Source organism: Pyxicephalus adspersus, chromosome 1 (assembly GCF_032062135.1).
Source record: "Pyxicephalus adspersus chromosome 1, UCB_Pads_2.0, whole genome shotgun sequence".
In the NCBI taxonomy this organism is placed as follows: domain Eukaryota; kingdom Metazoa; phylum Chordata; class Amphibia; order Anura; family Pyxicephalidae; genus Pyxicephalus; species Pyxicephalus adspersus.
Window position 1 is genome coordinate 151,131,498 of NC_092858.1, and position 12,533 is coordinate 151,144,030.

Below are 12,533 nucleotides of genomic sequence, written 5' to 3' on the forward strand. Positions count from 1 at the left end.
CAAACATTTTTTATATTCATGATATCTACTAGAACCCTGTTCGGACATATTTCTGTAAGTTACAGGTCTACAATTTAAAAAAAAATTTCATGAAAAACAGTGTACCGCTTTTGGTACAGAAATCTAGACATCAGTGTAACACCCAGGAGGTTAATATTATTAATAATAATAATAATAATAATAAAATAATATCTCCATAGACTAGTCATCTTCATTCTAGAAGTTTCTTTTGCAGGCCCTTGGCGACACCTGAACTTGGGTGTTTGCTATTGAAACTTTACCAAGTACTTAATTACTTGTGTTCTATTCTAAAATGCATCTTCTATATGTATATGCAGACTTTCATTCAATGTTAGGTGGTCACTCTATGGAGTCCCATCATAGCCACCGACACCACAGTATGGACACTCTCCCCTGAAAACTACAATTTTTATATTTAGCTTATCTGTGATACAGACAGGCACAAAACAAGCTGCATTGTGAGCTACTGGTGGCTCCACTTACCCAATATCAATCAGCAAAGGCTTGGGCTGTGGTCTTTTCCGAACTGAGAAGCATTGCTATGCGGTCTAAAAAGATGTAGCGCAAGTGCAGTATTGTCCATGCAACATGCATTCTCAGAACTGTCATTTGCATGCATGTCGCACCAACAGTACTGTGCACAGGCCGCATATTGGTACTGTGAAGCAAGAGGCAGCATGTGTATGGAGAAAAACGCATGCATGCCGGTGTTCATGAAAATTTGCTCAGGGCTGCTGTTGGGAAAAAAGCTGGGAAGACAAAGTTGGTTTTAACAAAAAAATCTGCTGTCATTTGGCAAGATAGTGGGCCTGATTTATTAAAGATCTCCAAGGCTGGAGAGGATACACTTTCATCAGTGAACGTGGTGATCCAGTAAACCTGGAATGGATTTTTTTAAATGTCTTTTGGTATTTGTTAGCAAATGTTTTCAGTCCTGGTCCAGATCTATTGCAGTGTTGGCCCAGTATGTAGAATGCTAATTGCCAGTGTTTTGTGACCTGGGAACAAAAGGCTCTGCTCCAGGGTGGTGTAAAGATGGTGAGCAGAGACACATTTGGTGTCCTGTAGTGAACTTCATAAAAAATTACCCTTGATTGCTTGAAAAATAAAACACATTCATTAGGTGTAGTTAGTGATATCAGTGGTTTCACAATTCAGCACTATCAGATTTTTTTCATGGCGCTTTGTTCTTACTTTATATCTCTGCTCAGCTCGGCTCGGGTTACTTTTATATATTCCTTTGTTCCTGTCATAACTTTCAGCTGGTTGTTTTAGATACAGACTCGTTTTTATCATCTTTCCTTACCTTGGTAAAACATTAAATGTTTAGTTAAAAGACAAAGGAGAATTACTATTTTGGTTGAGCCATCAGTTTTGTTCACCTTTTGTGGATGAAGGTCACATGGAAAAGTGTAGTGCAGCACTTGTGACCTCTTGCTCCCTGGAGGACAGTGTTTAGCACAGGCCTGGAGCACTCATTGCTCTCTAGGGGCTGCTTGGATTTTAATAGGACAGCTTTACACTTTGATCTTTTTGCAATTGTATCCAGATTTTCATCATGTTTCAGAGGTGTGTATAGACCATACTTCTCTTTTTCTTGTGTTCTTTGTTGTCAGATTTAAATTACAATAGGCTCTTTTGAGTCTAAGGTGAAAGACCAATCACTACAGCATTTTCTGATAAAGCTGAACTCTGTGTATACAAATTGTTTTTTTCTAACATATTCTGCAATTGCCACAAAGTATGTAAATGCACTTTGTGTTCACCAAATGCTTATGTAAGCTGTCTTCCATAAAGCCTCAGATCCGTGGGTGGAACCTAGAAGGTCTTCCTAGTACAGGCAGAAAACTTTACAAGGTGTAAATGCAAGACCAGGTATCCTACACAATGTTTAATAACACAATTCCAGACTGGAGAAGATAGACTGTATTCCAAGATTTATTTGTGGATTGAAAACATTAACAATACCAAATGATTTTTATGAAATCCATTTCCAGTTTCCTGGATCCACACTGGTGATTTTTTAAAATGATATTTTAATTTACTTTATTTACTTGTGTTAATATAGCTCCAGCATAAGACGCAGCGCTGTACTAAGTCCATAGTCATGTCACTAGCTGTCCCTCTATCTAATGTCTAATGTGCCTACCATTGTCATATGTCTTTAATACAGTCTAAGGACAATTTTAGGGAAAGCCAAATAACCTAACTGCGTGTTTTTGTAATGTGGGAGGAAACGGGTGTACCTGGAGGAAACCTACAAAAAACACTTGGTGAACATACAAACACCTTGCAGATAGTGTGTTGGCGCAGATTTGAACTCACCCACACACACGCGCCTCTGTAGACATTATTGGTTTACCTTAGATTTTTACTTAAAAATCAACATACCTTCATGACTTCTACTTGCCTATATGTAAAAAATGTTGTTGCTTTGTGTGGTAAGCATGTTACAAACTGACAGAACTGCAGGAAGAGCATTCAATCTCGGCACAACTCTGTGAAGATTTTTATTTATCCAGGCTAGGATGTAGCTGTAGTAGTTTGTCACATTCAACTTTTTTTTTTTTTAAAGTGAATAAAATAGTTTTTATTATTCATCCAAGAGACTTCCTCAGTACAGCAACAACTCGAGCTAAATATTATTTTACTAGTGGGATTTGTAGATCAGACTCCAGCTTTTCAAGTCCATCTTGTTACCAATACTATACATTGTCAGGCATTCAAAGGGTCAAACAAACTTAGGCGATGTACATACATTAGAAAATCATTGCTCAAGTTGGACAGTCATGTTCATCCCTGGCGGGAATCTGACAAGTGTACAGTGGTCAACTGATGTCATTTATCAGTCTATCATGGCAGGCCCATGAACGACGATCGGTAACAACTGCTATGCAACGCAAGTTAGGAGAGCACAGTGGCAATACCACTCACTCATCCTCGCCCCCTCCCCTATCATATAACAAAAAGGGCATCTCCAGGAAATAGTAACTTTAGATATTGATAATCTGTTCAATTAGCTATTGGGTTTAAAAAATATTAATTTTAGAAAATCAGAGCTGTACAAGCTTTGGGAGGGTTACTGAGGATAATTTACCTATGACTGATTCTTTTTTTTTTTTTTTCAATTTCTCTGCAGGATGGACAGCATTCATCTATACTCTGAGTGGTTTAATCTCTGTGGGTGAGTGTTTTTATATTAAAGACTATAATTATTGCTATTTAAATTTATGAAGGTTGGTTAGCGCAAACAATCCTAGTAAACCAAAAATTGTATTTTGGGTTAATGGTAGTGTGTTGAAGAAGACCGGAGCTTCCACATACACAGACAATTCCCAGCTGTTTCCACATAGTGCCCTTACAGCCATGCCTAAAATGTGGCTGCACTGGACTCGTATTTCACATTCTGAATGTTTCTTTAAATCTTTTGGCGAGAGATCTTCTGTGGCTTCTGCTCCAGCCAGCAAATTTTCTTGCTGTAATCATAGAGATGTACGAGCTGATGCACGGCAAATCATCACTTCAGGGTTGATGGCTTCAAAACCCTTATTTCGTTGTTGACACTTGCTACTGTCCTCCATTCCAGTTTTCACTCTGAACAGTTTAATATCCAGTATACATTTAGTATTCAACGTATATTTCATTTTAGGACCGGAAGATGCCCAGAAGAAGGTTGAAGCCCACCACACGGCAGTCCTCGATGATGGAGACAATGTCATCTTTGAGAACAAGGTGGGTTTAAAAGAGAGCTAAGGGTAACCTATATCTATGCTTTTTTTCTTCTGATATCCACAATTGCACACATTTCAGTTTTTGTTTTTCTTCAATATGTGATTCTGGTCAATAGAACAAAAAAAACCACCCCAAGATTTTAGCATTTACAGGTTTTATCTACTTTACTTAACTAATATGCCTAATTATTATGCTTAGGTTAATAATATTATCATGTTGCCAGAATGATATATTATACTAGCTGATTACCCGGCGTTGCCCAGGTATTTATTTATTGCAACCTTATATTATAGTCCAAAAAAGGTATGTTAAAATAAAAGCAAAAGGCACACGGTGCTGAGCAATACATACATACATACATACATGTATATATACCTCTGACAATATACCACAGCGCTGTACAAAGATGACGTGTGCACTCACATGAGTCTCAGTCATATGTATAGCAAGTTTGGTTGAAATGTCTCCATGCGTTTCCTAGTGATGACATACACACATACATCCAAATATAGCTCTGACATATAGCGCAGCGCTGTACAAAGATGACAGGCGAAATCTCATGAGTCTCAGTCATATGTATGACAAAATTGGTTGAAATGTCTCCATGCTCCATGTTTTCGAGTGATGGTGGAACATATATAGATACATACAAACAATTTTATATATATATAGATGAGAAGTTAGTTACAAGCATAAGCCAAGATTCAAACTTGGGACCCCAGTGCTGAAAGGCGACTTGACTAATCATGAAAGTCCCCAAGATTTTTCATATGGTGAACTGTACTACTATTTATGATCACATTGAAGTTCTTTTCCCATATCAGCTAGCTGTACACTGTCCTGAGAAAGAACGGAAATAGTTTATTTTAAAGTAAACACATACTACACATTCTATTTCTTCAAAGGTAAGTAAATTAAGGACTAATGTAAATCTGTCATGAGAAAAATATGAGTTCAGCCAGAACTGACCCCCTTTAGAATTTGTATTTGTCTGGCTGTGTTCATTACCGAGTATTAAAACAAGATAATTGGCATGACAGCCAACAACACAACATTTTTGGAAGATCAGCAATTGCAGCTTCTAGGTTTCCCTCATGACATAACTGGGAAATCAGAAAATGTTATTACACTATCTTAAATATACACATTTTATTGCAGGATGAAGGATTGGCACACTTTGTGTTGATTGCTGGAGAGCCCATTAATGAGCCAGTTGTACAGCATGGTAAGATTTTTTTCTTTTTAATCTTGACCATAAGCAATATGTAAGTATACAAAGAAACATACACTAAAGCATGGCTAATGCAAGATCTTATATAAAAATTTGTAAATAGCATAGGAAGGTTCATTGCAGCAAACCCAACAGAACTTTAGGAGGTACAAATCAGTAAGATTCAGTATTAAGCAAAACCTGCAGTTACACAATTATATACAATTTCTGTATATTGAATGGTTTAAGGACAGGTTAGTAGAGTCACTTGGCCAGCTTTCCTTTTAAGCACTGGAAACAGAGATATTTCTGCAAGACTATTAGGATTCTCTGCATTTTTGTCTTAAAAACCCAGATATCACAAGTTATTAGGTCCTCCTATTGTTTAAGATTTGCCAGTTTAATGGCTAAGGTCACAGTCTTGGTTCGACTAAAGGAAGAGCCACTATAATTGCCCTATTATTTATATTTTACTGTTCAAGGTTAACAGCAGTCTACACAGCTGTCTGCCATGTTGTTCCATTTAAGGTCACATGATAATGTCTCTGTAAACATTGTTCTACAATTCATTGATGTGCAGAACATCTTGAAGAGTTCTGTCTAAAAGTGACATGTTTAAACCAGTGAACTATTGACAGTATGTAGGATATCAAGTACTAAATAAACAGACATTTTCTCTTTGGGATGGGAAAGGTTCCCTAATTCTGTTCTCCCAAAACTTTTTTTTTTTTTTTTTTACAAAGGCCTAATCTGTGCCATGTCATGAAAGTGAAGTCCAATTCCACGTGTGGCTGTAAATTCTACTGTTTTATATTTGAATTATACCTATATATGTATACCACATGAGGTTTATTGGATTGTGATCTTCTCTGTGGGGCAGTTAAGCCCTGTACAGATGTCCGATAGAGATCAGATTTTATTTCTGGAAACAACCTTTTGTTAATATTTCCAGTAACAGGAAAAAATGAGAGCTGTTCTGAGCAGAGGGGAGGTGGGAAGACCAGCCAGTGGCTCTTTGCGGTCCTCTCTTCAATAGCCGGTCATAGTGGTCAACTGTGATTGGTTGTTCACCAGTCTGCCAGGGCTGTGCACATTCTAGATTTTTACTTTATTATGACTATTTGAGACAAATGGTCATTCTCTTGGCAATCATTTAGCGTGTGTACTATAGCTAAAAGTTTTGAAAAAAAGACCCATCATTGTCAATTTCAAGTCTTTGTGTAACCAATCATGTGGAGATTTTCTTCTGCAAGCAAGTTCAGCAATTTTAAACCCACGGCCCATTAACATTTAGATCTGATGTCTGTCCAAAGTCTAAGCTCATCTCTGAAGTCTGCAGTGATGAGACAGACTAACTTTGGATGAATAATAACCACATCAAATATTGTATGATCCCTATAGATTTGGCTAATAACATGTGAAGTCAAATTACGATGATTTTAAGTTACGATACCGAATTGTATTCCTTTGACAGTTCAATAATTATCAGTTTTGCTTTGCTTTGTGGGTTTTTGTTTTTATTACTTTGTGTGTCACTGTACTATATTTTTTACAAGGCAGCCAGTTTCTGCTAGCAGAATGGACATTCATTCAGTTAGGCTGGGTACACACGTGCAATAATTGTCATTGGAAAAAATGTTTTACGACAAAAGACTGCACGATGCACGAACGAGCGCTGTACATACCAATACCGTTCTTCCTCATGGAGAGGGGAAGGGGGAGAACAAGTAAGCGGCACCCTGCTGCACTCTCTCACCTGTACCTGCATAGCGTTCATTCGTGGATCCGCCAGTACAGATCCATGACTGATGTCGGAGGGCCGCTGTACACACAACAGATTCTCTGCGAATACAAGCGATATGAAGTTATAATCGGACAGAATTTTAAGTTTGAGTAGACCTCAAACTGCAGCAGACCACCCAGCTTTTTCTGTATAGGAGCGTGTTGTCTGGATGAGTGATTTATTTTTTCTTTTATTGAATGTACCTAATTATGTCATATTTCACAATACTTTTCAGAATACATACAACCAGGCTGCAGGAAACATTTCTAAATATATGTCATTTTTCTGCTAGCAGAATGGACATTCATTCAGTTAGGCTGGGTACACACGTGCAATAATTGTCATTGGAAAAAATGTTTTACGACAAAAGACTGCACGATGCACGAACGAGCGCTGTACATACAGAGAGAGGAGAGGGAGAGAATGACTGAGCAGTCCCCACAACAACCACGCCAAACCCCCCCCCTCCCCCCGCGCTCTTCCCCTTCACTTTCTTTAGCTTATTTCTCGTTCCTGGATCCGCTAGGACAGACAGTGAGTGCTGTACACACTCCAGATTCTCGTCCTATATCGGCCCTGAGGTGATTATCGGACGGGAATCATCTGATGTGTATGTAGCCTTATTCAGAAAAGAAACAGAGATTGCATGCGGCATTCCAAACCTTAAACCTCACTGATGTTTCATTTTTTATGTTTGTGTATATTAAGATGGCTGCCTCCACAGTGTGTGGGTATGGGTCTATTTCATGTCTGTCATATTCTGCAATTTATTACCTTTACGCCATTTTTAGAAAATTTATTCTTTTCTTATTACTTTAATACTATACTCTCTTATGTACTATAAATAAAAAATAAATGTATTTGTCAAATGAAGTCATCTGAGTGAGCTTTACTGAAAGAGAACCACTAAAGAACTGTAAAGAATCACTAAAATAAGGGAACATGGAGATAGGAATATTTCAGTAATTAGATTAGGTCTGGCATTTTTCTGGATGATGTTACAATATGATAGGAAATCAAATTAAGCAATTATGAATAATTGTGGTGCAAAACTGTGTTAATAGTATCTGAATCCAGATATATAAAATATAATTATGTGATAGATCCACTTTGTGAGAATATAGAATTAGAATTACCAAGGGGACACAACCCTTGAGGTGATCCAGCAGTGATTGGACTAAGGTGATGTAGTTACCTGCCTGACATTATATTCTGGAGTATGTATCTGACATTTACTAGAACTGAACAGAAGCAGTGAAACAGCTGGTTGGATACACAACAAAATGTAACGTTACAAAACAAATTCACCTGAATCTAACTTCTAACCCCAACTCCTCAGATTGTTCACACTTTGATTACTAGGAAAAGGTTTCTTAATTCACATTTTCTTCACCTTCACACTGTTTTTAAACACAATGATGTTCAGCTGCCCAAAGGAGCCTTAGATCTCAGGTATCCAGGAATGATATAATGATCAGCAGTAACTCAGTTTGGAGGAATCCTAAAAGGCTATTGGCTATTGTCATCTGCTGTAAGCCGGAATGGGAGACAAGCCAGGGTCTGACTGCCTTTACTGCCAAGCTCTGTATCACATTTAACACACATGCTTCCTTCTACGCTGTGAAGAAACTTTCAATGCACACTTTGGATTACTGCTTTGCCTTGCTACAAATATCAGTTTCTCTTGTGTATCCAGAAATAATGACCTGGGATTTACTACATTTCATCTAGGTACCACCTGGAACTTCTACCCTTATTTGTCTATTTTATTATATGATGATTCAAAAAGGAGAAAATCAACTGAAATCTACATAAGTCAGTTTCCAGCTGTTCTATTTCTGGCTAGTAATTATCTCTTCCCGCAATTACTGGAGTGGCTGTCAGCAATCTGCCTGTTTTCTTTAAGGGACTTTTAACATCATGTACATTAAAATAGGTATCTGCAGCTGCTCTTTATACAGTGCCTAATTATTACTGGAACATTGCACGCCAATATGACCCGTTTGTGGGGTGTTGCAAGCTTTTTGGTGGTGTCTGTGCATCTTCTTCAAGCATTTGACTACGACAGTGGAAGTGTTAAGGTAAGGACATAACTTCCTTTTTGGGGATGTGAACTCTGGAAGCCTTGTAGGTCTATCTATAGGACTGTATGAATTAAACACTGACATCTTTTATTAAATAGGATTTATATAACACCAACATATTAAGCAGTGCTGAACATTAATTAGGGGTTTCAAATGAAAGATACAGACAAAGACAAAAGAGGAGGAGAGGACCCTGCCCCAAAGAGCTTACAATCGAGGAGGTGGGACAAACTATTTGTTAGATGCTGCTTCCAATTGGCAAGTTATGTGGTTCCACAACAGCTACAATGATGCTGGTAATAAAGTAGTCCAATGTTGTGGAAAGTGCAGGTATCTGTCACAAGGAATCAAGTTTTTGTTTATCATAATCGGACCAGAAATAGTTTATTTGTAACTGTGGTTGCTGAGTTTCTGCACATTGCCTAATTTAGCAAGCTTAGTTGCAGTATAATGGCAGGCATCTATAAAAATAAATCATTGATTTACTGAGACTAGCATATGTAAAAACAAGCTAGGTAATTCCTTACCATGTACTAGAATCTTACATTTATTTGTTATTATTTTTCAGTATCAATGAGTATGGATCCCCTCATCAACCAGAATAGTCAAGACCAGTGAAAGATGAAATTTAATTGGCTCTGGGTTACAAAACCACCAGCCAGAGTATAATAATTTAGTGGCTAAATGTTGTGGTGGAGCAATGTAAACTTGGGTAGCAGAACATTAGGGTATGATGGTATACTTTAGCAAGTGTACAAAAACGTTTAGGATAAAAAAAAAAGAAAAAAAATAGAACTTGGCCAAGAATTCGGAACAATTTTACTTGACTCATTAGAAAGAAATCAGATGTTAACACTGCTAAGTGTCCACACGAAGATTGGGAACTATCAAATCCAGCAATGTGAAGTACTAGTCATTGATACACTTGGCTGGTTAACTAGGGGATTAGCTTGCAATGTCACATCATGGACAACTATATATGAATATGGAGCAACCTTTTTTATTGATATTAATAATGATCTTTGATATGCTTTGCCTTTACTAGCCTTATAGAAAGTTTTCCCTACTTGGTAAATATTTTAGTATATTTGTTATAGCCCATAAAAGATTCATAGAATATTCAGTGGTATATGTGTTTTACAGTGAGATTATTTTAAAACAACCTAATATTCCCTTTTAAATAACTAAGTATAGTTTTTTTTGGAAAATTAATCAGTATATCCTAGTACATACAATTTCTAATTTCACAGCTGGAATTCCAGCGCCTTGTGTATTATTTTATGTTTTGTGCAAGGGTCCGACAGCTATACTTGCATTCTTATATTTGTTGTTTGTCACCTATATACTATTCTAGAAATGGATGCAATATTTTAAATACTTTATATATCAAGTTGTATACATTGAAAAAATGTCTTTTTGCTTCACTTATCACTTTGCAAGGAAATATACCAGCAAACCAATTTTCCGGTAAAACCATTGTTGGTGAACATAGCTCCCAACTGTCCTTCATTTGAAACTATATACCTCAGATTCTCCTACCTTGAGTTGTCTGTCCCTCTTTTTAGTCTGATGTGAAAAAAGCATTTTACTATTTAACCTTTAACCCTAACTTGTCAGTATAAACATTCCTTTTTTGTGCATTGATTCTTCAGGGCCTCCAGTGGTGGTTATCTTTGATTGTTCCAATCTGGGTATTCTGCCTAAAAAGACAGCAGGGGTGTGTTTCATGCTTACATACCTAGGGGTCTGTTTATAAAGCAGGGAATCTGACATTCACTGAAATATTCCGTGGTGAAGAATTTTCCAGGTTTATGTGTATCAATGACAGTAATTCATTATCAACAGGGAATATGCCAGTGAAACTCAGATTCACATTCTTATAAATAGCCCCCTTAGTGTTTTTAAAACAAACTAATATTCCCTTTAAACACCCCTTAATAATCTAAGTGTTAACCATGCCCCTCCTTCTTTTAGAATGTTGGAAAGTGTGAGATAACCATGGTTCAGGTATGCTAAAAATGAGAATTTCCTGAAAAATCCAACAAAATTAATTTCACATCCCGATGGCATTTGAATCCCAGAACTGTAGGTGGCTGACTGATTATATTTAAATTAAGTTAGCAATATGAAATGTTAAAACTTTGATGTGCACTGGAAAACATTTATAAAAAAAGAATTCTATTATAATTTCTATGTTGGCAATAAAGATAATTATTGTTTTAAAATTCAACTAGTATAGGTTCCTGAGGGGAAGAGTCATCATTCTGAGCCGATCGGGTTCTGCTATAGTGCACATGTACCTACAGCGAACAAGAAATCAAAATGAGTACAGTGATGATGTCAAGTTCTCAAGTATTATAGGACACATTGGACAGCAGGGTGGCTCAGAGGTTAGCACTCCGGCCTTTGCAGCGCTAGGTCCGAGGTTCAAATCTTGGCCAGGAAACTATCTGCATGGAGTTTGCAGGTTCACCCCGTGTTTGCATGGGTTTACTTCAGTTTCCTTCCACATTCCAACAACATGCAGTTAGAATAATTGGCTTTCCCTAAAATTGACCTTATACTGTAACATGACTATGTGGGTCAGTAGATTGTGAGCCCCTTTGATGAACAGCTAGTGACATGACTATGGACTTTGTAAAGCACTGCGTGATATGTAATGGTGATGATAATAATGAAGTAAGAATATGACCAAAGTTTTTATTGACCAAACTTAGCAGCCTCTGCTGCAATTGGCATCCATGTTATACCTGATAAGTGTGACTCGACAGTATTACTAATACAAATTTGGGTTATAATGGTGTTGGTTTAATCATATCTAGCAGTCATTTGCCTCTATGTGTTTTAAGTACTTTTCAGTGGTTGAAGACTGAGCAAAAATATTTCTTCTTGATCCCATGCTTTCAGATCACTTATTCAATACAAGGGTGAATACAGCTAAATGTAGTCAGGGGTCAGAAGAAAGGCATCCAATCCACATGTTCCCACCACTTTTGCAATCACTATTTAATCAGTAGAATATCTCAATGTGCAACCATGGTTTAGCTGATGCACTTTTTTCTGTTCCGATTGTGAAATGGTTTCATGATAAAGCTTACTGAACATTACACAGTCAGTGCTGTGAATGAACTGATCCCAGCATTGCCTATGACTGTTCTGGTCTAATTTCCTCCAATATTCTTGAAATATTCATGAAATATTACAGTAATCCAAACTGATGTCAGGTGAGGTCTGATTGGCTGGAATTTGTTACTACTTACTACTATACATACTACACATCATCCTAATTTTTGACATCACTTGATTATGCTGATTCCCCCCCCCCCCCCCAAAAAAAAACCTTGGCAATAATTATACTTCTTTTACCCCATCATGTCCTTTGAGTTTATGTGCAACCTTTCCAGACTTTTACAAGAAATTCTGACAAGCAAAGCCTGGGGTTTTATAGACTGGTCTGCACGGTCATCAAGACATCTGCAAAAGTAAACATTCCAGACATGTATCTGAAATGGCCCCACACATTACCAGACAATGTCTCAGCTAATCAAAGACACTTGTGCTTTGCTATTGTACTTTAGAAACATTTTTATTTGTATTTTTTATAAATGATAGTTAAATAAAAATAGAAACATTTACAACCCTAACAATGGTGAGTCACGAAGAGGAAATGAGTAAAAATGGTAATCACTTAAAAATAAGTATA

General features: G+C 37.1%; 2 protein-coding genes across 6 annotated transcripts in view; both read left to right on the plus strand.

The window, feature by feature from the left end:
* Positions 1 to 4,978, plus strand: part of PIR (pirin) — a gene marked incomplete at its 3' end in the record, with an annotated part of 32,323 nt that extends 27,345 nt beyond the window's left edge. For all 5 annotated transcript variants that reach the window (XM_072431390.1, XM_072431366.1, XM_072431358.1 and 2 more), the window contains 3 exon segments: positions 3,161 to 3,205; positions 3,671 to 3,753; positions 4,912 to 4,978. In XM_072431390.1, coding sequence (XP_072287491.1) covers positions 3,161 to 3,205; positions 3,671 to 3,753; positions 4,912 to 4,978 — 195 coding nt within the window.
* Positions 4,979 to 8,318: 3,340 nt separating this feature from the next.
* The window catches only part of VEGFD (vascular endothelial growth factor D), a 26,823-nt gene continuing 22,608 nt past the window's right edge, over positions 8,319 to 12,533 (plus strand). The window contains 1 exon segment of the mRNA XM_072431347.1: positions 8,319 to 8,827. Coding sequence (XP_072287448.1) covers positions 8,741 to 8,827 — 87 coding nt within the window. The 5' untranslated portion in view covers positions 8,319 to 8,740.